The sequence below is a fragment of the Malaya genurostris genome, chromosome 1 (assembly GCF_030247185.1).
Source record: "Malaya genurostris strain Urasoe2022 chromosome 1, Malgen_1.1, whole genome shotgun sequence".
Classification (NCBI taxonomy): Eukaryota; Metazoa; Arthropoda; class Insecta; order Diptera; family Culicidae; genus Malaya; species Malaya genurostris.
The window spans coordinates 116,709,058-116,734,513 of NC_080570.1; the positions used below are offsets into that span (position 1 = coordinate 116,709,058).

At 39.3% G+C, this 25,456-nt stretch overlaps 3 protein-coding genes across 11 annotated transcripts in view; 2 read left to right on the forward strand and 1 right to left on the reverse strand.

Moving 5' to 3' along the window:
• LOC131425553 (mannosyl-oligosaccharide alpha-1,2-mannosidase IA) overlaps positions 1 to 25,456 on the forward strand; it is a 103,756-nt gene that overhangs the window by 3,618 nt on the left and 74,682 nt on the right. The window lies entirely within an intron of this gene.
• Positions 5,438 to 19,289, reverse strand: LOC131425551 (molybdenum cofactor sulfurase 2-like). 2 transcript variants are annotated; one of them, XM_058587515.1, is made up of 3 exons: positions 19,169 to 19,289; positions 7,778 to 8,417; positions 5,438 to 7,714 (listed from the first exon to the last, which is right to left on the reverse strand). In XM_058587515.1, the coding sequence occupies exons 1-3, from the start codon at positions 19,236 to 19,238 to the stop codon at positions 6,220 to 6,222; spliced, it is 2,205 nt and encodes a 734-aa protein (XP_058443498.1). In that variant the 5' UTR covers positions 19,239 to 19,289; the 3' UTR covers positions 5,438 to 6,219. The 2 variants fall into 2 exon arrangements, with proteins under 2 accessions (XP_058443498.1, XP_058443499.1); XM_058587516.1 differs by having other exon boundaries at positions 7,778 to 8,458; positions 19,169 to 19,259.
• On the forward strand, positions 17,862 to 23,889 carry LOC131425554 (general odorant-binding protein 99b-like). The gene is made up of 2 exons (XM_058587528.1): positions 17,862 to 20,184; positions 20,250 to 23,889. Exons 1-2 carry the CDS (start codon positions 20,119 to 20,121, stop codon positions 20,637 to 20,639), a joined length of 456 nt encoding a protein of 151 aa, XP_058443511.1. The 5' UTR covers positions 17,862 to 20,118; the 3' UTR covers positions 20,640 to 23,889.

Sequence of the window (25,456 nt, forward strand, 5' to 3'; positions counted from 1 at the left end):
AAAAAATGAGAATAATTGACACTCACTTTTCTCAGAGATAGCATGACCGATTTTCACAAACTTAGATTCAAATGAAAGGTCTTATGGTCCCATAGCTCGCTATTAAATTTTATCCTTATCCGAGTCCCGGTTCCGGAATTACAAGGCAATATATGCAAATATATGACAAAATGCGCACTTAATTTTCTCAGAAATTTCCGATTTTTACAAACTAAGATGCAAATGAACGGTATTGAAATTCTTTAAATATTCCCCGAAAATTTGATCCAGATCCGACTTTTGGTTCCGGTAATACAGCGCGATAAATTAAAAATTCTCAATTTGAAGAGAATTTTTTCAAAAATGATGACGAAACGAAGTGCAAACTTTTATAAAACTTATTGGTAAATTCAATTATTTTGCAGTGAATATATATATATTTACTTTGGGACTACTAGTCCCCGGATTCCGTTTCCGAACGCACCGGTAAAAGTGAAGAAAAGCTCCAAAACCGGAACTCAGTTCGATTTCTCAACAACGGTTAAACCGATTTTCACAAATCATGATTCAAATTAAAGCCCCCATTGTCTTAAATAATACTGTGCGATTTTATCCAGATCCGTATTCCGGTTCCGAAATCAAAGGGTAATCAAGGGAGTATAAAAAAAACTGTCATGCAAAAACGGTACGCATCGGTACGTGCTGGTACGGAAGAAGAAGAAAACGCACTCGCCTAGCACACAGCGTGCTTTGTTCAATTTTGTATAGCGTGCAGGGTTGTCACAATAAAATCTATATTAACTTGACATAACTGTTTACAAATAGAAAAGGTTATGGTAATATATACCCAAAGAAAGTTTTCGATTTTATTTATGTTTGAAAGAAAAAATCTTTACAGATTTTTCTAGTGATGTTTCGGATAATATAAGTAATATGAGAAAGGTTATTACATCTCTAGGTAAATTAAAAAAAGGTTTTTTTAGGTTGCCACATCTGTCATTGATATTCTATCAAATTTTCAGCTTCAAAAGAAGGCGATGCTCACAGTTTTCATTGATTACAAACAATCAAACAATCGTCAAACAACACCACGGTAACGCACCGTCACACAATGTCATCATTACCCGTGAACATTAGGCTAAAAACGAAACGAATTCCTTTACAGCACCCACCGAATTGACCCAATTTGGCTCCCTGTGACTTTTTCCTATTCGGTCGACTCAAGAAACCGCTCCGTGGAACACGTTTCAGCACCCGAAATAAGATTATGAAAAAATTGCAGATGGCTCTGAAAACGCCATACCGAAAACTAAATATGTTCCGAGGATTGGATCAAGCGCAGGCATAAGTGTTTTTCAGTCGATGGAGAGTACTTTGAAGGGGACAATATCAACTTTGATGAATAATCTTGTATTTTAAATTTTCCGAATAAATTTCGGTAACTTTTTGATCAAGGTAGTAGTTCTCAAAGAAATATCTAGTTTGGCAAGCAATCCCTTACAACGACTCAAAGAGCGACATTTGAATCCCAACAAGTATTATGAACTAAAAATTTCTGTTTCCTTTTCTCAAGCAGTACAAGTGCTCTAGGACATGAACCCTCCCAAGATGCAATAGCTCCGCCAAATAGAAATATGTTGGGACATTATCAAGCTCGAACCTAAAAAAAGCAACAGACTATTGTCAGTGAGATGCGGTTCAAGGTAAACGTGCTTCTCTGATGAGGAGGCTGTTCAAAACATGATGAAAGGAGACAAACGAATATGGAATTGCCATTGAAGTCTCATCAGTCCTACATGCTACTGTAAAGTTGATATAAAACCACAAAAGGCCAGAAATTTAGCTGTAAAAATGCAGAGGTTGATTGCTTGAATTCTGCATTAATAATGTTATTATAAAACACCATGTACAAATGTCAAAATTGAATGACCGAAAACAGCTTTGCTAATGCTGTTAAACATATGAAGTTTGGCGTTCAAAAAAAAACTTTCACCTGATTTAATGAAATTGAAACTAGAAAAAAGCACATAGAACTGCTCTGAACCTTAATGTGGGCATGCCTGATGTGATAGTGATTACCTTTCGAACGTATTTATTGGGTAGGTCCCTACATTTAGCTCCTATGATTGATATTTCATCGTTGATGCGTTTCGAACCTAGAAATATTCTCTTGGCATTCTTTGTTGAAGTGCTTCTTCTGCTTCTTCTATTTGAACCATGCCGAACATATTCAGACATAGTGAAATATGTTCAATTTTAATCTTATTTCTAATTTTCTCACCAATTCGCTCTATTCTGAAACTATGGCCCAGTTCAAAATTTTGATTGATGGAAAGTTATTTGGGTTTATTTTTCACTGAAAATAAAATGATAAAGTGGTATAATAACTGCAAGACAGAGAACGTAAGAAGAGAAAAACTTACTTAATTTGACAATACACTAAGGTCTTTTTTTATGCGACTTTTTCAAAGTTGTGCGGTTTTTTTTATGCGAAGTTTCAGAGTTATGCGGTTTTTTTATGCGGTACGAAAACTCGCATTAAAGAAGACTTCAGTGTATATCGAAACTTTTCATTGGGATATTTTCTATGACTGAAAGTATAGAAGATATGACACAGAAGTAATTTTCACTAAAGCTCAGACATAGGAATTGTTCCGCAAGATTTTTTTTTCAGTGTCGAAAAATAATTATCGAACTGTCAAAAATAACCATGCTCTCGAGCAGGGCTATTTTGACAACGACAAAATAACTGCTCGATTGAAAAATTTCAAATAAAAGATTTCGAAAATTCGTGGTATAGATTTTCATAAATAGTTTCATGATTTTTTCAACCGTTCTCGAGGCATTGTATTATTTTTCATTTATCATCATTTCATCAACAATTGGCACTATGCGGCTCGACTGTATATAAAGTATACAAAACGCGCTCAAAATTTTCGCGATAAACTTGAAAACTTCTTTAGGATTCTGAATGGGTATTTTTTTGTTTGTTGGACTATAGAGGTTTTAAGCTTGAGGTCATTCGCCTCTTCGAGCCAGAAAAGTTTTCTGATCATATTTGCGAAGTTGGGAATTTATTTATGTCTTTATTTCTTCCTTTTTTGCTGCTTTTCCACCTCATCTACTACACAATTTCACATCAGGAAAATAATGACAAGTCATGGTAAGGGCACAAATCTCCAAATAACTAGGGGTGTCACTTGAGCCAATTAGTTCGGATTTTTTATTCCTGAGGTGCATTATAAAAAAAGGCGGGTGGGTAATGCCAGATACATAACTGGATGTTGTGGATACGAAAACAACTGACATGTTCCTTAACACTTCCGAATATCAATTAGTTGATCAATTGTATGAATTATGCAAGCATTTCCTTTCTTACATTTTTCGCAAAAACAAAGAAGGCTTCACTTGATCTCGATTACTGTGAATTTCACACATCGAAAAGTGCACAAATCTAATCAAACTGCTCTAGATTTGCACTAAACTGAGGATATTTACCTTCGATTTGCTAGCAAGAAATCCCAATAGTTCTTTAGAAAACTTTTAGAGCCATTGGAACGGCTGATTTTGTGTGATGCTCCCCACCGTTGTCCTCTTTTCGTTGTTTTTTCACCAATGCAAACAACTGGCAGCTGTGACGTAATCGCTCTTGTCGGAAGCGAATCTAGTTTTGCAAACGACACACAATACATCTGCTCGCAGTGGCGATAGAATCCAAACTGATCCAATTTTTGTTAAGAGGTTTCGTTTTACGTGATTTCGTTTGTAGCATTTTCACTAATGGGCGGTTCTAATGACTATAAAAATAGCAGCATATAGAATTTTAATTTCGATTATTTCATTTTGGATTTGCATTTCATTGAAAGAAACTATCAGGATGCTGTACGGGACTCATTCCTGCCTTTCAGAAGGACCAAATTGTGGAATTCTCTATACGATATTTAGCACAGTTCGGAACATTTTTCTCGTACGATATGTTGTACAGCAGCAGATATTTTGTTCTCTTCCTTAGAATGCGTTCTGATTGGCTGGTGTTGACATGGGTCAAATGAGACAGGTTTTTCAACAGTGTACTATTGAAATACTTCAATGCTTTTGCTATACACGTTTAAGTTGAAAAATTTGGATTCTATTGGTAGTTAGATTATATAAATCCTTTCGCAGATCACTGATCTATGAGCTTTAAAAATACGAGAAAGGCAAACGCGCCTTATGAATTATCCTCTTTGATACTCGTTTATACCAACCATTTCAGAAAAGTTTAATTTTGAATTATTTGAGATTATGTCACACAACTGCTATGCGTGGGCCGATTTACAAATGATTTTTTTTGTTCGAAAGGTGACGTTAATGCGGAGGTTTTAGGCTCATTACATGAGTAAAATCCTTCGGGAAAGTGGAGAAAATCTTGAAAAATGTTTTGCATGGACTTGAAAATTTTCCGCACAGAAACTAGTGTGGAAGGTACAGGGACAGGTAGAAAAAGTAAAAAAAATACAGAAAGTACAGAAACAAGTACAGACATGAGAGAACAAATACTGAAAATACTGAAACAAGTGCAGAGAGGACAAGAACATGTAGAGAAAGCACAGAAATACAGAGTATTGAAACAGGTACAGAAACTGATACATACAATTTAGAAACAAGAGTAGAAAGAACAGCAACAGGTTCAGAAAGTACAACAATAAGTACAGAAAGTGCATAAAAAAAGTTCAAAGTTAAAAGGTTAATGGCAAATGTTATCTAGGGAACGATTCCAATGATATCTACTGACATGTCATTTAAATTTGAACGTTATTTTCCAGTCCGTTTAGGTTTCATATTACCACCAATAAAGCACAAGAATAATCGTAAGGAGTTTGTGTCATGAAGTTTGAGTTTTTACCTGGAAAATTGTATGTTGCCTGTTCGCGTGTTGGCAAACCATCGGTTCGACATACTTTTACCGAAAATAGAGAATCAAAAAATGTTTTTTGTCGCAGAGCAGCTATTCTCAACCTGTGGTCCGCGATATAAAAGGCTCCGTTTTATTGACAATAACCGTTAAAATTGATTGAAAGAAGTATTGATTTATTCACATCTAATCTAATATTATTGCTCTACGAAGTGTGCAGGGGTCCGCTAGTTTTATCATAAAATTGTGATCATATTTTCGATGGCATGTAGCAAAAATTATGTTGGTTCGTTAGATACAACAAGACATATTCACGATCAAAAACTTATCACTCTCTCAGAGGGTAAATTTTGAAAAAGCGCCCCATAGTAAAGTAAGTCGGATATTAGTCGACAAAACTTCCTCTTTCACTAATTCCTCAGCTCTCTGGTGAACCAATGTCGATGGGGATGATCAGCAATGGGTTCAATTCTGCTATGACGATTCAAATGTATCATACGAGTTAAAATGATATCAACTCCAAGTACAATTGTTATTACCTAATCAACCTGGTCACGACGCGCCGTAACGTAAAATGAATTTGATTCACGAGACCTTCGAGTATAAAAAGCATTGGCAGTATTGAAAATCAAAAGACGTTGAGCTGATGCAGTCGTTTGTGCGATGAATCGATGTTTATTTATTATGACTATCCTCATAGAAAGACTTCGTTCATACAGGGGTTTTCCTTAAACCTAAACAAAGTGAAAATAATTCGACATCGATTAGAACGAAAACAAAAACGAAAAAACTTCAAATAGCTCATATCACCAATTAGGAATCAGCACGCCCTGAACGCTTCATTCATAAAAGTGTCGGGGTTTGGTATGCCGGTTGCGATTGTACATACCGACGGAATGCCGCACACAGCCAATTGCCGGAGCAGGCCAGCAGCTCAGTTCGTGTGTGAATTGTTGAATAAACGGTTTTGCTGATGTGAGAGCCGGCCACAATGATGCGGAAAGCCCCCGGTCCGAGCGAGCCGTCGATCTTATCAAAGAGAACAACACTATGCGCAACTTTCTCGCGCGGCGAAGTCGCAGCGCAACTAGGAAATAATTGCGCCATTTCGCAATGTTCGCATGCATAATATGCAGGTAAATCGAACAGTAGAGTGTGTGTGGTGAATTTCACAAAATCGACTACCTACTAGGGAAAACAGAAATGTGTGTCATCTCGGTGTTATGATGCTTATGTTGTTCCAATTACTTCCCACAGTAAGTCAACGCATAACATGACCGGGTTTGTTCGTTTGTTTGTTTATTTATTTATTCGTTCATTTATTTCTAGAGCAGTCACCTTTTGAACTATGCGGCTCGATGCACTCGGAAATCGTATCTGGTGATGGAATCCGTAATAATCATCGCTTTACAACCGGTGTCCGAACTGGTGGCCATTTTCAGTTCGGTTCCACAACTCAACGTATCCTCTGCTCCGCCGGTGTCCTTGTTGCTATCGTCCATTAGTACTAAATACATTCCAAGTGGAACTTTTTGAGCGAATACATCGGCGATCATTTTCAACGAATCATTCCGGTTGACGTGGATCATGGGGCGTCTTGTGCATAAATTCGTCACGCGAAATCGTTTAGTTCCAATAGTTAGATCGCGGCCGACCTGCATGTCGAAGTGATTGGGAGCATCGAAAATTGCATTTGCTCGGTAAAGCTGAACTATAGCACTTTTATCACAGCCACTAACAAAATTTAACGCATTCCAGTTGATTACCAATAACTTTTGCGGACTGTTTCCTTCATCCGTCGATCGTTTCAGCAGACGAAGACTCGCTACTCCAAGTGTTCGACTGATCCACGAAGCCACCAAATCTCCGCAGTCTTCTGCAGTCGTACATTTGTCCATATCCAACACAAAATCATCTTCCGTGTCATGTCTCAGTACTAGACAATTGTTTTTAATTTCCGGTAAAATACTAGCCATCTGCGGGTGTTTGAAACTGGAAAGCGGCAGTCCGAGGCAGTCAACGATTGTAAATTCACGATCAAATTTTAATCTTTTACCGCGAATCGGCCAATTACCGGTGACAGAAAATGCCCCACAAGAGCGAATCGGATAGATGTAGATTGCTTTCAATGCAGCAATCTTCGGAGAACTTTGGATAAAACATTCCTCAATCATGTCCGTTAATGCATCAACATCCTTCGGACTGCTCATATAACCGAACGAAGCACGAACCGTTCCCGTAGGCATCCCTTCGATCAAATCTGTATCGTCACCGCAAATTTTACCCATTCGAAAGAACATCAACACATCGGCATCCGTCAGGCCGAGCTGTCGCTGACAAGTTCCGGCATTACAAAAACATCCAGTCCGTACGTAGATTTCCTTACCTCTAGCAAGCTGAGCAAACTCCGCAAATCCAACGTAGCTTCCATCTTCCCGAAGTACATTGAAATTTACCATACCACCTTGGCTTTCTCGGGATTCGAACTCTGTATCCATGTAAAACCGAATGGCTTTCAAGCCGTTTGAGTGTTCCAATGCACCCAACTTCCCGTAGCAATACTTTGCCATGTTGAACACATGCTTGGACACACGGTCCATCGAACGGGTTCCGTTGAAGGGTGGGATCAGCTGTTGGATGGTGTTCATACCATGCAGCAGAGCAATGATCGATAGGAATGGTTGTGTTCCGTCTTCGAATCTCTGCTCCAGTGAGTCGTGCTTCATGTGCAAATTTTGTCCACTCAGCAGAATCTTGATTGTTCCTCCACCGTAGTATCGCTTTTGCAAGACCTGTTCACTACCATTCCGTATAAGTAATGCTCCCAAACCTGTCGGGTACCTGAAAAAAGACAAAGCTCGTCAAACCGGTGCGCTGTAGACTTCATCTCTTTGTCATACCTACCCAAAAATCTTATAAAAAGACAAACACACAAAATCCGGTCGGTAACGACACAAATCGAGGAAGTTCGTCGAAACGTAACTGGCCGCGTCCAAACAGACGTAGAACTGCTCTTCGTCGTAACCGTGCAGACCGTTCCGTTGAATCTCCTCGATCAACTCCAGCGGATACTTGGCGGCGTTGAAATTGCTCTGACCTGGAAACACCAAAAGCGATGGTTTCTTCGAGTTGAAATTTCTGACCCGACGCTTCAGGTGCCGCAAAAATTCTGTTCGCTCCAGAGGATGGATTCGATCGGTATCCACGATTGCCCGCATCCCCAGGACCGAGGTGTGATTATCTCGCAGGTAAACGAAAGCTCCTGATCCGCCGCTCTCGGAGTCATCCTCCGGTGGCCGAAAAGTGAAGCATTCTGCTATCGTCCTCAGGCTGGCCGTAGCTCCCGAAGTAAAAATCAGTGTGTATTCGGATGAATTTGTGTTGAAAAATTGCAATACCCGTTGCCGGACTTGGTCGATTAGAGCGCCAGTCTGCTGACTGGTGTGTGGATTACAGAACAAACCGCCCGTCAGCTGGTTCTGTACGGCTCGAATCTGTGACTCGGCGTACAGCGTGGTTCCGGCGTGATCCATGTAGTGCTTGCCTGCGTTGAAAAGCGATCAATTTTCTAATTTGAATTATCGACTTCAGCAGCCGAAAGAAAAAAGAATTGCAAAGAGATGTTGCATTAGGGGAAACCGGGGCTTAGTCGGACACTTTTTGTAAATTGAAAATAGCATCCATTACAATTTTGTTATGTTATCTACTCCTTTGTATTGCTTCAACCTTCAGCTCCAATTCCCAATTTGAAATATGGAAAAATATGCAATAGTTTTCGTAAAAAGTCGCGCTGAAGTGACCTACCCAAAATCCAAATTTTCCTAATCTGTTGGGACCCTTACACCTAGGTTTTTACCCAATTTATCTATACAGTTGTGTAGTTTCAACTTTCAGCTACACTTCCACATTAGTGACTTCGAAAAATACTCATTAATTTTTGTACCATGTTACGATGGACGAATTTCGCGCTAACTCGAACAAATGTTGGCAGCACCCTCTGGCTCAGATCATCAGATCCATAAAGCCAAGTTTGTGGATTTTGTGTGTTGCTAGATGCATCTTTATCGACCGTAGGATACAAATCTTTGCAGCCCCTATCGTTATTTTGAAGTGTGTTTATCTTTAATTCGTATGGATTAATTTTTTTATTTACATTTTTTATGGCAAGTTGATTGACTCAAACATTTTTTATGGCTTAAGAAAATCGGTTATTGCTTTGTATTCTTTGCTATCTTTTTTTTTTTTTCTTAAAATAATGTGTTGTTTTTGTTTTTAGAATCTGCATATGAAGACTTTGTCGTGAAAAACCACTTTGCATACTTTGATTTTCCAAAAATGATCTAGACTGTCTTTTGAAAAGGACGAAACTTGTTTTACCATATTTTTGCTTTTGTCATATAGAAAAGTTATGCAATCACTGTTAAAACCGACTTTTGAACCGAGGCCCGGAGGCTCAATTCGTCGGGATCACAAAATGTCTGTGTGTGTATGTGTGTGTGTGACAAATAATGTCACTCAATTTTCTCAGAGATGACGAAACCGATTTTCACAAACTTGGATTCAAATGAAAGGTCTTAAGGTCCCATACAAAGTTTCTGAGTTTCATATGGATCCGACTTCCGGTTCCGGAATTACAGGGTGATATGCACCAAAATGAGGAAAAAAAATCGTCACACACGTTTCTTAAAGATGGTTGAACCGATTTTCACAAACTTAGATTTAAACAAAAGGTCTTTTAGCCTTATACAATTTTCCTGAGTTTTATTTGGATCCCACTTCCGGTTCCGGAATTACAAGGAAATATGTGAAAATTATGAAAAAAAATGCGCAATCAATTTTCTCGGAAATTTCTTGACCAATTTTCACAAACCAAGAGGCAAATAAAAGGTCTTGAAATTCTTTACAAAGTCCTCGAAAAGTTGATCTGGATCCGACTTCCGGTTCCGGTATTACAGTGCGATTGGTGAAAATTTTCAATTTCATGAGTATTTTTTCACAAGCGATGGCGAAATGAGATGCACATTATTATAAAACTTACTGCTCTAGTTGACGGATATTATTAGTTAGTGATTATATAAAACTACTTCGGGACTACAAGTCCCCGGTTTTCGCTCCCGAAAGCACCGGTAATAGTGAAGAAAATCTCCAAAAATGGAACTCCCGTCAATTTCTCAGCAACGGTTAAGCCGTTTGTCACGATTTATGATTCAAATTAATGCTCTCATTGTCTTTAAAGAAACTGTGCAATTTCATCCTGATCCGAATTGCGGTTCCGAAATTATAGGATGATGAGTGTCAAAACATTCAAATTCAAAATGATGATTCAGGGGAACGGGTATAGCGTGATGGGTAAATCGATGCCTTTTACGCTGCTCACCTAGGTTCGATTCCCAACCCCGCACATAGGGTCAAAACATTTTTTTTCCCGAAAAGGTGAATGACAACAATGTTAAAACCTCTATGATCGAAAAAAATGACGATGCAAAACTGGTACGCGACGGTATCAGCGGCTTTGCTCCATTCACAGCGTGCTGTGCTTTGTTTTTTTTTGTTTCAATTATAGAGGTTTTAACATCTTAAGGTCATTCGCCTCTTCGGACCAGAAAATCTTTCTGGTCCTATGTGCGGGGTTGGGAATCGAACCCAGGTAGGCTGTATGATAGGCATCGACTATTCTCCATCACGCTATACCCGTCCCCTGTGCGTTGTTCAATTTCGTATAGCGTGCAGGGTTGCCAAATTAAAATTTATATTTTTCAGGTGAAAAATATGTAAATTTCTAATCCTTCTATTTAATTTGTAGTTACTTGTTAATGTTTCCGATTCCAGAACCATAGGGTAAAGAGTGTTTAATCATTTAGTGCGACGATGCAAAATAAAGAAAAATTTCTTATCAACTTGACATAACTATTTACAATTTAAAAAGGTTATGTTAGTTTATACCCAAAGAAAGTTTCTTATTTTATTCAAGATTGAAAAAAAAATTTTCTTCACAAAATCTTCTGGTGATATTTCTGAAAATATGAAAAATATGAAATATGAGAAAGGCATCATTGCACCACTAGGTGGATCAAAACAGGTTTTTGCAAATGGCTGTAGTCGAAAGCTGGCAAATCATTCAAAAAAAAGTGTTGTAGAAGTGATTTTTACAAAATTAGTCAAGTTTACCAAAACATGGAGAAATCCTAATCGACTCCTACACTGAGAAAAAAAGATTTTAAAAAATTCTTGTCGATTTGCAAAAAAAAAACATTTTTGATTTGGATGAAATTTTGTTACAAGATAGGAGATTATGTTCCCTACCTATAGTAAAAAAATCAAGTTGGGCGTCATCGGAAAAAGCTAAGTAATCGAAAATTCGACGGTATCTGGTAGCATGAAACGGTTCAAAGAACATCGGACTGTTAATCGGAATAAAATTGTGGGAAAAAAACCGTCAAGCCAACGATCACAACAACCTGTTTTAATCCACCTAGTGGTGCCTTTCTCATATGTCTCATACTCTCATATATAAATGTGTGGTATTATTTAAAATAATTTGGTATTCTTGGAAAACAAAAAGGTTTGTCCATAAACTAGTATAACCTACAGAGTGCAACAGTCATGTCGATTACGCCATCTCTAAGGAAACGGACTGATTTACACTATTTCAGATACTTCCGGAACACGTATAATCGAAGTCAGTTCGAGAAAACTTACTGGGATCCATTTTTGAGTCTATAGCTACAATCTCCAACAATCTTATGATCAACGACCGAGACGGAAATCTGTTGACCGATCACACATCAGTGGCTACCAGGTGGAAGGAGCACTTCGAGCGACTATTGAATGAACAATCAATGGAAGAGAGCATGAACAGAATGGGGATTGAGGATGGTGGACAAGCTGTGGACCCACCCACGCTAGACTAAATACAAAAAGCGGTTAGACAGCTTAAAATGGAAAGGACGGGATCCCGGCTGAACTTCTCAAAGTCGAATGCGAGCGGCTGTACTATGCACTCCACTAAGTAATTGGAATGATCTGGGAAGGAGAGGAAATGCCTTCGGACTGGCTGGATGGTATCATGTGCCCTATCTACAAAAAGGGTCACCGACTCGATTGTAAAAACTATCGAGGCATAACACTCCACAATACCGCCTACAAGGTACATTCTAGAGTTCTGTTCAGCAGACAGCTTTCGAGAAAAGCGTTCAACGACAGACCAGATGTTCACCTTGCGACAAATTCTCGATAAGTTTCGGGAGTGCAACTTGCGGACTCATCATCTGTTTGTAGATTTCAAAGCTGCGTACGACTCAGTGAAACGTAACGAATTGTGGCAGATCATGTTAGAACATGGCTTTCCGACAAAGCTAATTAGACTGATTCGTGCGACGCTCGATGGAGCGAAATCAAGCGTCAAGATAGCTGGTACAACATCCGATGATTTCGTGACGTTAGATGGATTGAAGCAGGGCGACGCGCTCTCAAATCTGTTGTTCAATATAGCGCTCGAAGGTGCCATACGAAGATCCGGCTTGCAAAGAAACGGTACCATCATCAATAAGTCTCACATGCCTCTTGGTTTTGCGGACGACATTGATATTATTGGTGTGGATCGTAGAGCTGTGGTAGAGACTTTTGTGCCCTTCAAGAAAGAAGTTGCGAGAATAGGGTTGACGATAAACTCTACCAAGACTAAGTACATGGTGGCTGGTAGAGAAAGAGGCAGCCCAAACGGTGTAGATGAGTTCATATATCCTGGAGCACTAGTGACATGCGATAATGATATTAGCCGCGAGGAAAAAGACGTGTTGCAGCTGCTTAGGGGGGGGGGGGGGCTTTCTACGGGCTCCGTAACCAGCTGAAGTCTCGTAGCTTGCACAGACGCACCAAACTTGCTCTATACAAGTCGTTGGCTCTATAACTTGCTCTATACAAGTCGGCGGCAAAGAAGAGAATGGAGAATGGCGCAGACGCATGAACCATGAGGTGTACCAAGTATACAAAGATGCGGATATTGGAAGGCTTATAAAACACGGCAGACTACAGTGGACTGGACATGTAGCAAGAATACCGGAAGAGATAATGGTCTACGTGATGTTCAGCAGAGAACCGGGAATCAGGATATCCGGATGTCGATTTGTTTGGTTGTCTATTGATAACGGCTTTGAGTAGTTCAAGGCCAGTTGGAATTTTTTTTACGTGTTTTGTTTCGGGGCTTTAAGTGACGGTATTAAATTTTACACACTTTACCCTATAATTCCGGAACCAGAAGTTGGATCCAGATGAAACTTGAAAGTTTTGTAAAGAACCGTGAGACCTTTCATCTTCTTTCTTTTCTTTTCATCTCTGGGAAAAGTGAGGAAGTAATTTTTTGGTTGGATTTAGCCTCATGCCATTACTCGAAAGATGTTTTGGATTGCTTCATGGTTAATGAGGTCATCTTCGTGCCTGAGGACTTCAATCCCTCGAACGCACCGGAACTAACTGCGGCCAATTGAAAAGTACTAGACCATCGTGAAGCAGGTACTTCGGAAACATCCCAGAGAAGTAAAATCGGAGCAAGATATAAAGGAAAAATGAATCACCACACAAAAAAAAATTGTCTAAACGTTGTACAAGATTTTATGCAATTGGAATTGAATAAAGCGAGCATGGAAAAAGTTAAATAACATCTTTGATTTGAATGGATGAATTTTGCCAAACATTTTCTTGTGGTGTAATTTGAACTCACCTTTTGATTCGAATTCGTTGAAACCAAACGATATAAGACTGTTGATAATTTTCTTGGAAGTTCACCAAAAAACCCACAGTTTGACTGCTTAATTGAGCTTTAAATCAGCTTTGAGGAAAATTCGAATAACAAACGCTCACATTGTTCATTAGACCAGTTTGACAAACAAAACTATATGCCCAACAAACTTAAGCCAAATCTCGATTATTCCGAACGACGCACAATCGATTTTACTTACTTCGCTCAATAATAAAGAACATTTCGATTCCGATAAAGAGCTTGAAGGTTAGGAACTCTGGAAACACCTATTCAAACATTTTCATATTTTTTGTTGTTGCTATTTTGCTATGTTTACCACTTTTCGAGTACACAAAACGTTAGCGAACCTTGAACAATAGTGAACCATTGTGAGGAAATTAGCTGCGTGTTGATGTTTTTTCTCCAAGTGAAAAATGTTTGATCAGATGTTTCCAGATTTCGTCGTACGAACAGCTCCCAACGGAGACAGAAGTGTTCATTGTCGTCTAGCGTAGAAACATTTTTCATGGAACGATTTCGTCTGGCGTGATTTATTTCAATTTTGATAATAGCCATTGGAGAAATTATTCCCCGTTTTGTTCCAAGCTGCTAGTTTCAATCTTAAACTGAATCCTCCTGCACAAGAGTTTCCGACGGTACGGTGCATTCGACTAGTCACGAACGGCAACAGTCACTTGTCCGGAATTGTCCGATTCATCCTATCTGTGAAGCAGGCATGGCAAAAACACGGATCCGTTCTGCACGGTACTCACCATCACTCGTGAGCACACCACCAGGAGTATTGAATGCTACGCTTCGTGCCCGTGTTGAAAAACACACACCGAACGCAGTAGAAAAAGCACCCGTACCGGTGGTCGTGTAATTGCCAAGCAACGGTGTTTGGATTTTCGGGCAGCACTGAAGTCGAGTGTTCCTGACTTCGGCAAACACCGAAGCCGAGTGTTTCCGATTTTGCCTTACACGTTGCTTGTACTATAAGCACCTATAGCGACACGGTATGACGAAAAATGCGTTTGAATGATTCATTCTTTTTTCAACGATCAAACGCGATTGAATTCAGTTGATTGACATTATAACCAACGCATGGGTGCTCTTCGGTGCCTTCGCGAAATTGAAAACACTCGGCTCCGGTGTTTAACGAAACTGAAAACACGCAGTTTCGGTGTATGCCGAAGCTTGAAACACCAGCGCCGAAAATAAAACAGCGCCACGAGCACCGTGGCTTCGGATATTGCGTTTCGTGTTTCTCTTTGTGCACTGGCACGCAATGGCATTCTCAATACACGCGGTGGCGGTGGTTATATGAAGCACGCAGTGCAGTGCAGTGTTTGGACATGCCTGCTGTGAAGCACTTTGTTGAAGTGTTCACTCTCTCTCCAACACATCTAGAGAACAGCTAGCCATTATTTCAGATTCGTTGATCGTCGTTCCGTTTGGATGAATAATAATTTGTTATACTTCAAATATTGATGATAGAGTTCTTACAATCGACCGTAGTCATAGGTGTAAAAATCCACGCTTCCATGTTTTCTGAAGTGAACCATCCTTTTGATACACTTTCCGTCCAGAGTGCATGCTTTTCGATTCGATCAAACATAATTAGAAAAAATTATTCGAATCTCTGCTTTCCTAATTAGCGTGAACGTGAAGAGCTAGGAAGTATTTTATACTGGCTTTGCCATTTGGTTTGGCTTCACTTAGTATCGAATAACAGTTGTATTGAGGAACTAGCATCTTGAGAAGATGCCCTACGAGACCGTGTCATATTTTTTTTCAATCAGAGCAGACGAAAAAACATACCACTCTACTCTTGATTCCGATTACATGTCGCAACAACTGAAACCTAAACTCGGGCAAATACGCAGCTTGACTTGACACAATAATTTATCATGAAGGATGAAGAGTTTTAGTTTCGATATTCAATCTAATAATTTCAAAACATTTTCTTCCGGTTGCTGATCGAATCCAAATCAGTTTTAGCCCAGTTTAGTGATACTGCTCAACGCGAAATCCAATTCTACTGAAATTTCTCATAGACGGTGTTGGCGCAACATTACATTTACTCATTCAAATTCTATTCTTTAAGATCGACTTTAAAACTGTTTTTGTTTTGGAACTGAATCTGTTAAACCTATTGTCAACCCTAGATCATAATAAACTGTTCAACCTAACTAATTTGAATGCAATCTTATCTGTGTAGAACCTCATAAGCTAGAATATAACGGCAACTAATGAGTTACTGTCAAACCAAGGTCAGTATATAGGAAAACGCCTCCCTATTCCATTTCATTTGTGAGGGCGATGTAATGAAAAACTCGATTTATCCACTAAAATCACTATAATTATTTCATATTCATGCAAATAATTGTTTAATTCACATTGCACAAAAAAATCACAACAAAGCAGAAGAATAGAATACACGATTGAAGGGGGAAAGGTCCAATTGCCATAATGTTTTTTTTTCTGAAGCTAAAGACTGCCCCAGAAAGTATGGACGCACTTTGATTTCGCTGTAAATAATTCACAAGTGTTAGATATTCGATATACTGATAATATTAGACTACAACAACAGAATGTTATTCTCAACATTTGCTACTTAGCCATTTTAGACTAGCTGGCGCACCTTCTTGCGAACGTTCCTCATTAAATTCCGTGCAGACTCCTTGGCGACAAGTTCTGACACTTTTTTCTAATCTTTTTCGAACTGTTGAATGATTTCGGCTGCCGAGACATGTTTCCTAAGATGTGCCTTCGTTAATGCCCAAAATTTCTCAATTGGTCGAAGTTGTGGGCAATTTGGTGGATTCATGTCTTTTGGGACGAAAGTGACATTTTTGGTAGTATACCATTCTACCGTTGATTTCGAGTAGTGGCAAGAAGCAAGATCTGGCCAGAAGACAACAGGATCCTTGTGGCTTCGAATCATGGGTAGAAGTCGTTTTTGTAAACATTCCTTGATGTATATTTCGCTGTTCATTGAAGCAGTGGTGATGAAGGGTTTCGAAATCTTATCGCAGCTACAAATTGCTTGCCAGACCATAGCTTTCTTACCAAATTTTTCGTCTTCAATCGATGTCTCGGACTGGTTCAACACTTGCCCTTCTCGCACCGTATAATATTGTGATCCCGGCAAGGATTTGTAATCGAGTTTCACGTAGGTTTCGTCGTCCATGATTATGCAGTTCAAATTTCCAGCAAGAATCGTATGGTAAAGCTTTCGAACCCTCGGCCTGATCGATGCTTCTTGTTTCGGACTACGTTTTGGTTGTTTCTGCTTCTTATAGGTTCGAAGACGCAAACGTTCTTCGTTTCTAATGAAAATTCACTCTTTTTCTTCATTCCTCCCATCAAACGCTGCACACCTCCGGAGTCAACTTCCTTGGCACATTTGTTTCACGATGTTTTATTGCTTAAAATCTCTCGATAGGCGGAAACTGGATTTATGTTTTTATTGACGAACTCTACGTTATTATCGCGGTACCACTGGATGACTTCCCGGCTGTAGTGGCAACTTGTCAAATCTGCCCAAAACTTCACGGTACCTTTATAGGCTTCAAGGAAAGGTAATACGCGGTTTTTGAGGCCTTGTACAGCTTCGAATCCATCGTCTTATTCTTCACGAACATTTTGATCTTTGCTCCGCAGCTACATATCCCTTGCCAAATCATCAGTTGCTTGCAAACGAACTTTTCGAACGGTTCTGCGAGCAGCAACTGCGTATTTTTGTGCGAGTTGATTATCTGACAGTCCAGGGTTTGCTCTGCTTACCGACATTAAAATTTTCGAGATCAAACAGTATATTTAGTTCTTTTAACATCTGGATCCTTGTTAGTAGAAAACGGTACACTCTCCCGTGAAGTGAACGCTATAATAATGTTTGGAACAATATCACATGAGCTAGGATAAAACTCCTGAATCATGCGAAATTCTTTATTTCAACTCATGTAGTAAACTCATATCAGGCTTTTCCAAATTTGCAAACCGTTCAAGGATCTCGGTAGGACTCCTCAAATTCCGGATATCGCCCAATGTAGAAATGAAATCATTTAAAGAAGATGCTAAAACGTACGAGTAGTTTTTGCTGATCAAATTTTTTGCCTGTTGTAGGACGATATTTGAACTCGATAAAATCAAATAGCACGTTGAACGACTGTTATAATTGCTCTTTGAAAGCCAATGAATTTTCAATTGTGTAATGACAAGAGCTCATAAATGTTTCCGCAAAGCTTAGTTATCAAAAATCATACTGTTCATAGAAATGCTATAAATGCAAAATGAATTTGACCTTTCTGTTTCAACAGATAGTCGCAATCGAATCATAGCGTACAGAATCTTTGCATGGCTAGTACTACGATCCTATTGACCAGGTAGGGCCTCGAACAACTGGCTTGTAAGACCAGCGACCTATGCATTGAACCGCAAACCCGGGCGGTTATTTCCGATTATTTTATTCCATCCGATAAAATTGTGAATATAGTAAATTGTATAGTGTCATGTTCTCTTTTCTTTTGTTATAAATCTCACCTCCATTGAAAGGTTTACTATTTTATGTATATCCTTTTGTAATATAAGATGTTTGAAACTCGTAGATTGAATAGTAATCGTTCCACAAATCTTTATAAGTTCGTCAAGAATTCATTTGCTCTGATTCGTTTTCAAGTAATTGTTTTGAAAATGCTTCGTATCCCACCATATACGTCTCGATACCCACTTGTTAACTATTAATAATTTACCGTCCTATATACCGACTATTCCGTCTTAACGGAATAACGTTCCTTGATTGAACTGCGTATCCAGACTATTGTTTGATACTGAAACCCCAAATTTTAGAAAAGAACTGTACATGTTCGCCCAACTTTTTGGCTTCGCAGACGATATTGATATTGTGACACGTAACCTTGAGTAGATGACGGAAACATACATCGGACTGGAAGCTGAAGCCTGGCATTTCGGACTGGCCATAAATGCGTCAAAAACAAACTACATGATAGCTATAGCTGCTAGATGTAGATTGTATGTACAATTTTGTCGGAAAATTTTATCCCTGGATCGATCAAGAACGGAGATTCTAACCCGACACCAAAAAGATAAAATCAACGAACTCACTTTTTCCCTGCTTCAAACTAATATAGCATTTATTAAACCCTAATAGAGTATTAGCTATGTACATCGGTTGCAAGTTATATCAAAATAGAAAGTTCAGTTTGAGTCAAGTGTAGTAAAGAGTAATAAGCGAAAACGCTATAAGTTATCCAGGCGGCTAGTAAGCACTAATAATGACTGTAAAATAGCTCTTTATGAGCACCGGAAATTCTTATAGCTCTATATCGGCAATCTGAAAGCTCATCTGTTATAAATCAACCAGAATTCAGCTCTCTGAATGCACACTTTTCATAACAAAAAAAAAATCTATATGAATAGCTGTATATTTTGCCTAAGTCGGCCCTAATTAAGCCTCAAGAGCGATTGAAATGCCAGTTAGCGATTATTTTCTGAGCTTAACCTCCTGACAGTGAAAACCAACAGTCGATAAATACCTGCCAAACGACTGAACTCTCGTTCGATAAGTGTCACCTCAGCGGGACTATACTCCTGCACGAACTCCATCGGGTGTGATTTGTTATTTACCCACTTCACTGATGTTGATCTCCGGATATTCAAAACACTCAATCGGTGTTGGGGTGGAAGATTACCGTATTTAAATATTTGCACAGTTCACAGCCATTGACCGAAGAGGAGGGGGTAAACTTTAACGCCTGATTCATTCCCGTACACTTAGCAAAGTAGTTATCTACCTGGACATACTGAAACGGGTTTTTTTCTCATACCCATTGTTGTACGGGAAACAAATTTAATTGACAAAAAAAGCATATCGTTAAACATGGACGAAGCAAGATTTTTCGTGGAAATAAGCAAGTCATTGTTTATATTCCTGTAGAATTATAGCCCTATTTTACCTGTTGTGCGGAAAAGTCAACGCCCTACAGTGAAAAAAAAATCTACCTGTCTCAAGGTTTAAGATCGTTACATTATTATCTGGATCGTTGTGACTGTTGATCATATCTTGTTGTTTGATCGAAGATTCTCAACCATTCAGATGTCCGAGTAGCAGCGATCTGTTACGGTGAGGTTAGGGAATTTGCATGCAAATACCGGTACTTTATTGCCTCAAGGGAAATCCTGGATCAATGTAGACGTATTTCCAGAAGCGATGAATACGTTTCCTGTTGGTTCTGGAGTAAGCTATAAGGAAATTGTAATCTTTTATATGCAAATAAAACAATTATTCATGTCACCCGTCAGGAATAAATCCAAATTACAATTATAATTGAAGACTAATGGCCAATCAACATGGGTTTAGATTGACGCATAATCTGAATCAAACCGCTCGGAACATCGTTTATAATCATGTTCAATCGATCCAACAGTGCTAGAAGTGCTTCAATAGCGTTTCAATTCTGACCAGTTAGTTCACAATTCCGCTAAAATGTTGAACGGCAGTCAACTCGCAAACCTACTGGTGATCTCCAGTTTGTTCCTCGTCGGATCAATTGTAAGTAACATTTTTATTCTAACATCAATCCTGGTGTATTTCAGTTCAATTTCACATTTCCACAGGAAGCTAGTGAAAAAATGAATCAACTGATAGAAATCTGTACGGCAGGACTCGACCTGCCGCCGGATATGATCCAACGTTATCGGAAAACGGACTTCCCGGATGATCCGGCCACGAAGTGTATGCTGCGTTGCATTGGTCTAAATCTAGGCGTTTACGATGACTTGAACGGTGTGCACATGCACGACACGTGGCTTATGTTTCGTGATGGACGTGAAGACGCCTCGGAAGAGAAATCCTTTGCCGATCGGCACTATCGCTGCATTGAGAAAGAATTGGCACAAGTTCGGGAGCACGATTATTGCGGTCGTGTGTACGCCGTGTATCAGTGCTACAAGGATGAGTTTCAAACATTGATGCGGAAATTACGGAATGATGCTGGTCGGGATTGAGAGAAATCGATTACGCGTGAATATATGGCATTACCAAAAGAATCACCTTTTTCATTGTTGCAAGTGTTAGATGTTAACCTATAAACTTTGTTCAACAACTAGAAACAAAAAATCGGAACACAAAAAGCAAGGTGAAACGTCAAAAATATTCATTGCCTACTTTTCGTAACCAACAAAAGGCAACACGCATGTGTTTTTTTGTTTCATTCACCAACGCAGTCGCGACGTCACTGCTCCACCCTTCATCATCACAACCAATTAACCACGGACTAGCGGTGCCTGGAGTCAAAGACATCATATTAACAAGATATCCAGCTCTCACATTTCCCGAACAAATTATTGGCAACATCCTTTTTTGCGAGCATGTCGCCCTCAGGTGAGTCTGCATCGAATCTCATACATAGAAGTAGGGGAGAGAAATGTCAAATTCGTACGCGCCAAAATAGCAGGGCTGCGCACCCATACAATTGACATGACATGTTGAATGAGACGCCGTGCGATGGCGTTGCTGAACTGAAGATTGAGATCGCTCCAAGCTGACAGGGTCTGCTGGAGTGTAGAGTGTGTGCTCCAAAAGTCAAGGCCACATGAGCTTCTGTTTGCATCGGGGTAGCGATACAACCAACCAATGTACTGTGATGCTGTCTTTATCTGAATCATTCTGTCTTCTCGGTGTGCGTGTTCGTGTGTACGCCACGCCAGTATAGGTGCTAATAAAAGTAGGTTAGTGTGCAATTAGTTTCCGCCGAGACTCGAATGACGCATCTGCCTGCGATGCCGGTCTGGATCTTCGCACCTCGCTTCGCTTCGTTTACGCATAATGCATAATTGCCTGTAGGTACGCGGGTGGTGTTGCATGTCAATAACTTTCTCCACGAATGAAGCAATGGTCGGGGAGAGGTGGAATTGGAAGAAGTAAATCGCGCACAGACACTATTAGTACGGTTCTTCTTCCGAGCGGATGTCGTATTTGTTTACGAATTCCCTTGTCGGTGGGGAGGACTTTATTTACCGTATGCTATGGCCTTTTGATAAACGTTTCAAGACACCAACTTATGTGTAAGTCAGAACTGAAAACACTGTTAAATGACATAAATAGAATGTGTGGTGTTCGACGAATTAGAGCGAAAGCATGTGAAATGTGAAAGCAATTGAATATTCCATGAGTCTTCCAGATGGCATTGGTAAATATCTATGCTGGCCGCATCCTTCGGTCCGCGGGAAACACCCCCAGGCTACGAAGGCCCGGCAGGTGGCCCGCATGCAGGTTTTCGACTGGAGCGATCTTCCGTGGGTGGTTATGTTACGGAAGAGAATGAAAAAAGTAAATATTGTGGAAATGGGTAAAATGTCTGAAAATGACAGAGATCTAATTAGTTGTTATCGAGATGGTGAAGAGGCAGGGAAAGGGGAACGAAAAAGTTAGTGACAAAAAAGATCTTGTTAGTTACAATGAAGAGGGTGGACAGGTACAGGGATCGAGAGAATAATATCATTTTACTCTTAAAGTCAATCTATCGAACAGGGGCAGTAGATCTCACTCTAGCTAATGGTTTTCGTGTATAAATTTGAATTCGCATAAATAGTTTTGATTTTGTTTACCTTTATCGCATTGTCACCTAGATGACGGATTACAGTTTCTAACCCTCATATACCTACTTTCGGTGATTCCAGAACTTAGAATGACAGAAAAGTGTATCTTATCGGTAAGGCGGTAAGGTGTAATGATGCCTTTCTCATATAACTCATGTTTTCACAAATATAAGGTGATTTTTTAAGAGGTATTGGATTTGATTAAAAAAAAATTTGGGAAAATTGACGAAGTCTTCAATGGAATCGATCGAATCGATTAATATATTGTAATGTTTGGAGATGATTTCATGCAAATGTTGACCGCAACTTCTCTGTAGATGACCCATGCGCAAAATCTAGTTTTGGCTCACTCTCTCCAACTCCAACTCTCAATATTGGCTTCCAGTGCGTCAATCGTTACTGGTTCATTCTTTTAGACATGGACCCACATGAAATAGTTCAAAGGCGTTAAATCACACGATCTAGGCGGCCAATTGACGAGTCCAAAACATGAGATAAACTGTTCACCGGAGGCGGCTCTCAATTTGGTTATTGTTTCGCGTGCCGTGTGGGATGTGGCACCGTCTTGTTGAAACCACATGTCAGGCATGTCCAATTCACCCATTTTTGGTCAGCAAAATCGACAATCATCACACGGTAGCGATCGCCCTTCAAAGTAACGTTCCGCCCATCGTCGCCTTTGAAGAAGCACGGCTCGATTATGCCACACCGAACAGTGACTTTTCGGGATGCATTGGTAGATATTGCAATGCTTCTAGCTGGTCTTCACTCCAGATGCGACAATTTTGCTTCTTGACGTGTATCCATTCAACCAGAAATGAGTTTCGTCACTGAACACAATTTTTCGATAAAAAAGTGAACCTTTTAATCTCTCGACCAAGCTAAAATTTTGATAGTAAAATTCAATAATTTGCAAGCGTTGTTCGTTCGTAAGTCGATGCATGATAAAATTATAGACCAAACTGAGTTTGAGAATGACACAATACACGATTCACGCGTGATCTGTCAAAAACAGTGTTACCAGAAAGATGCCAGCAAAAAATCACCCCTAAAAACAAGGGATTCTTCAAAAAACCTGTTTCCTCGAATCTTAGATAAAAAACAAGAAAGTTTATTTAGGCATAAACTAGACCTTTCATTTGAACCTAAGCTTGTGAAATTTCGTTGAGCGGTCACTAAGAAAATCGAAATTCATAGTTTAAAAAATTTTAAATAAAAAGTCGGCTCAATCGGCTACGTAAAGTTTGTACGCAAGTAGGCTTGAACAAAATATCTTTTAAATAAAAAAATATCTAGTTAGTAGATGAGTTCTCGGTTCCGGAAGTATCGCAATAGTGACCTAGAACTTAAAAATTGAACTTACTTCATTTTCTCGGGGATGGTTGGAGCGATTGTCACAATATCAGATCCAAATGAAAGGTAATATTTCTCATCGGGAGCTATCGGATTTTATCCGTATCCGACTTGCGATTCCGGAATTACAGTAGGATGATTACTCCAAATTTTCCACCCGCCATTTAGAGCAGCGTTGCAAAAGACGTAAACGATGTTTTAAATGAGACCCAGAACAGTTTTAATTTGTAGTTCATTCTGGTTGCTGGGCAAATGAATCGACTTCGGTTCTATCAGTGCCCAGTTCCCGGTTCCGGAAGTGTCGAAAATAGGGTTTAGGATCTCTAAAACAGAACTCACATACTTCAGGTTTCGGTTAAAAAAATACCGGATAAAACGCCAAAATGGCCAACAATTTCCAAAATGAACTCCAAAACTTTTTTTTTTTCTTCAGAGCTGGCGTAATAAATTTTTGCAAAATTCAAATCAAAGGTCTTATGGTCCCATAGGTTGCTATTGAATTGCCGCCTAAAACATTAGTACTGGTTTCATTCGACGTCAAAAGTTTATCCGTCTCCGAATCAGCAGCCAAACACGCTTCCGTAGTGAGCTTGTTGCTTTCGTAGTATGCGATGTTTCATGACTTGAGTGTTCCATAAAACGGTTATTGATGCGCACCAAATTACTAGTTTTTAAAAAGTATAACGAATTATAGTTAGGTGTCCACTCATATTTTTTGAGAAGCGTCATAATTTTACCTCAAGATTCTGAAATTACATTCACGAAACGGCCCATTTTATATAACTAAAATATTACCTGAAACATTTATAATACACTTCTGGACAAAAATAACTATGACAACCTCATTCTTACGATTCAACTTCGACTCATCAGTGCATAAGCAGTTTATGATGCATTGCAAACGCCGGTCAACAGTTTAACATAAACCGCTAAGCAGACGTGAAGTAACTATTTTTAACGTGCTGAACTGTTAAGCGGCGTTTGCATTTCAACACAAACAGCTAATGCACTGATGAGTCGAAGACCTAGCACAACCTATGTGGTATCAAAACACCCAAATAACTTTGATAACCGTTTTTCATGTCGCCTCACTAAGCTTCCAATCATATCGAAACACTTTTTTTTTTGTTTGTATGTTAAGGGTTGGTTTTGGAGCTTCTGTGTATTTAGAAGAATCGGAATTGCTTTCATTTCACCTAGAATAAAGATGAAAAACATTTCATGACTTTCCAAACCAAATATTTATTACAAAGGAATTATTGTAAAATTAAAATATAAATAATCGGGACAAAATGATGAATAATAAGAAACATACATGACTAAGACTAACCGTAACGAGTCTAGTCATTTTTTAGCTTCCTCAAACAATCAAGAAATAAGACGAACAAAAGTTGATAACCTATGATAAACAATATTTAAAAATTTGATTCTTAATATCGAAAATTTTCGGTCTTACTTACACTATGAATCTTTGCAGTGTGGAGCTCGGAAAAGTCCAGTAAAATTCTGTTCAATTCATAATTTTGTCTCGTCGGGGGGACGGGTATAGCGTGATGGGTAAGTCGATGCCTTTCACGCAGCCCGCCTGGGTTCGATTCCCAACCCCGCACATAGGGTCAGAAAGTTTTTCTGGCCCGAAGAGGCGATTGACATTAACGTTAAAACCTCTATAATTGAAACAAAAAAAAATTGTGTCGTGTATGTTACTGGATCGTTCACCCTATGAATGTAAACGAGCCGTTTGCTCATCTTGTAATGCTTACCGATAACATCTTGTGAGTTTCTGGTTCGACATAAATTCAAGAAAACGCCCTATCAGTATGCAACCGATCGTCTGCACGGCAAGAACACTGTTCTCTCATGTCACAATA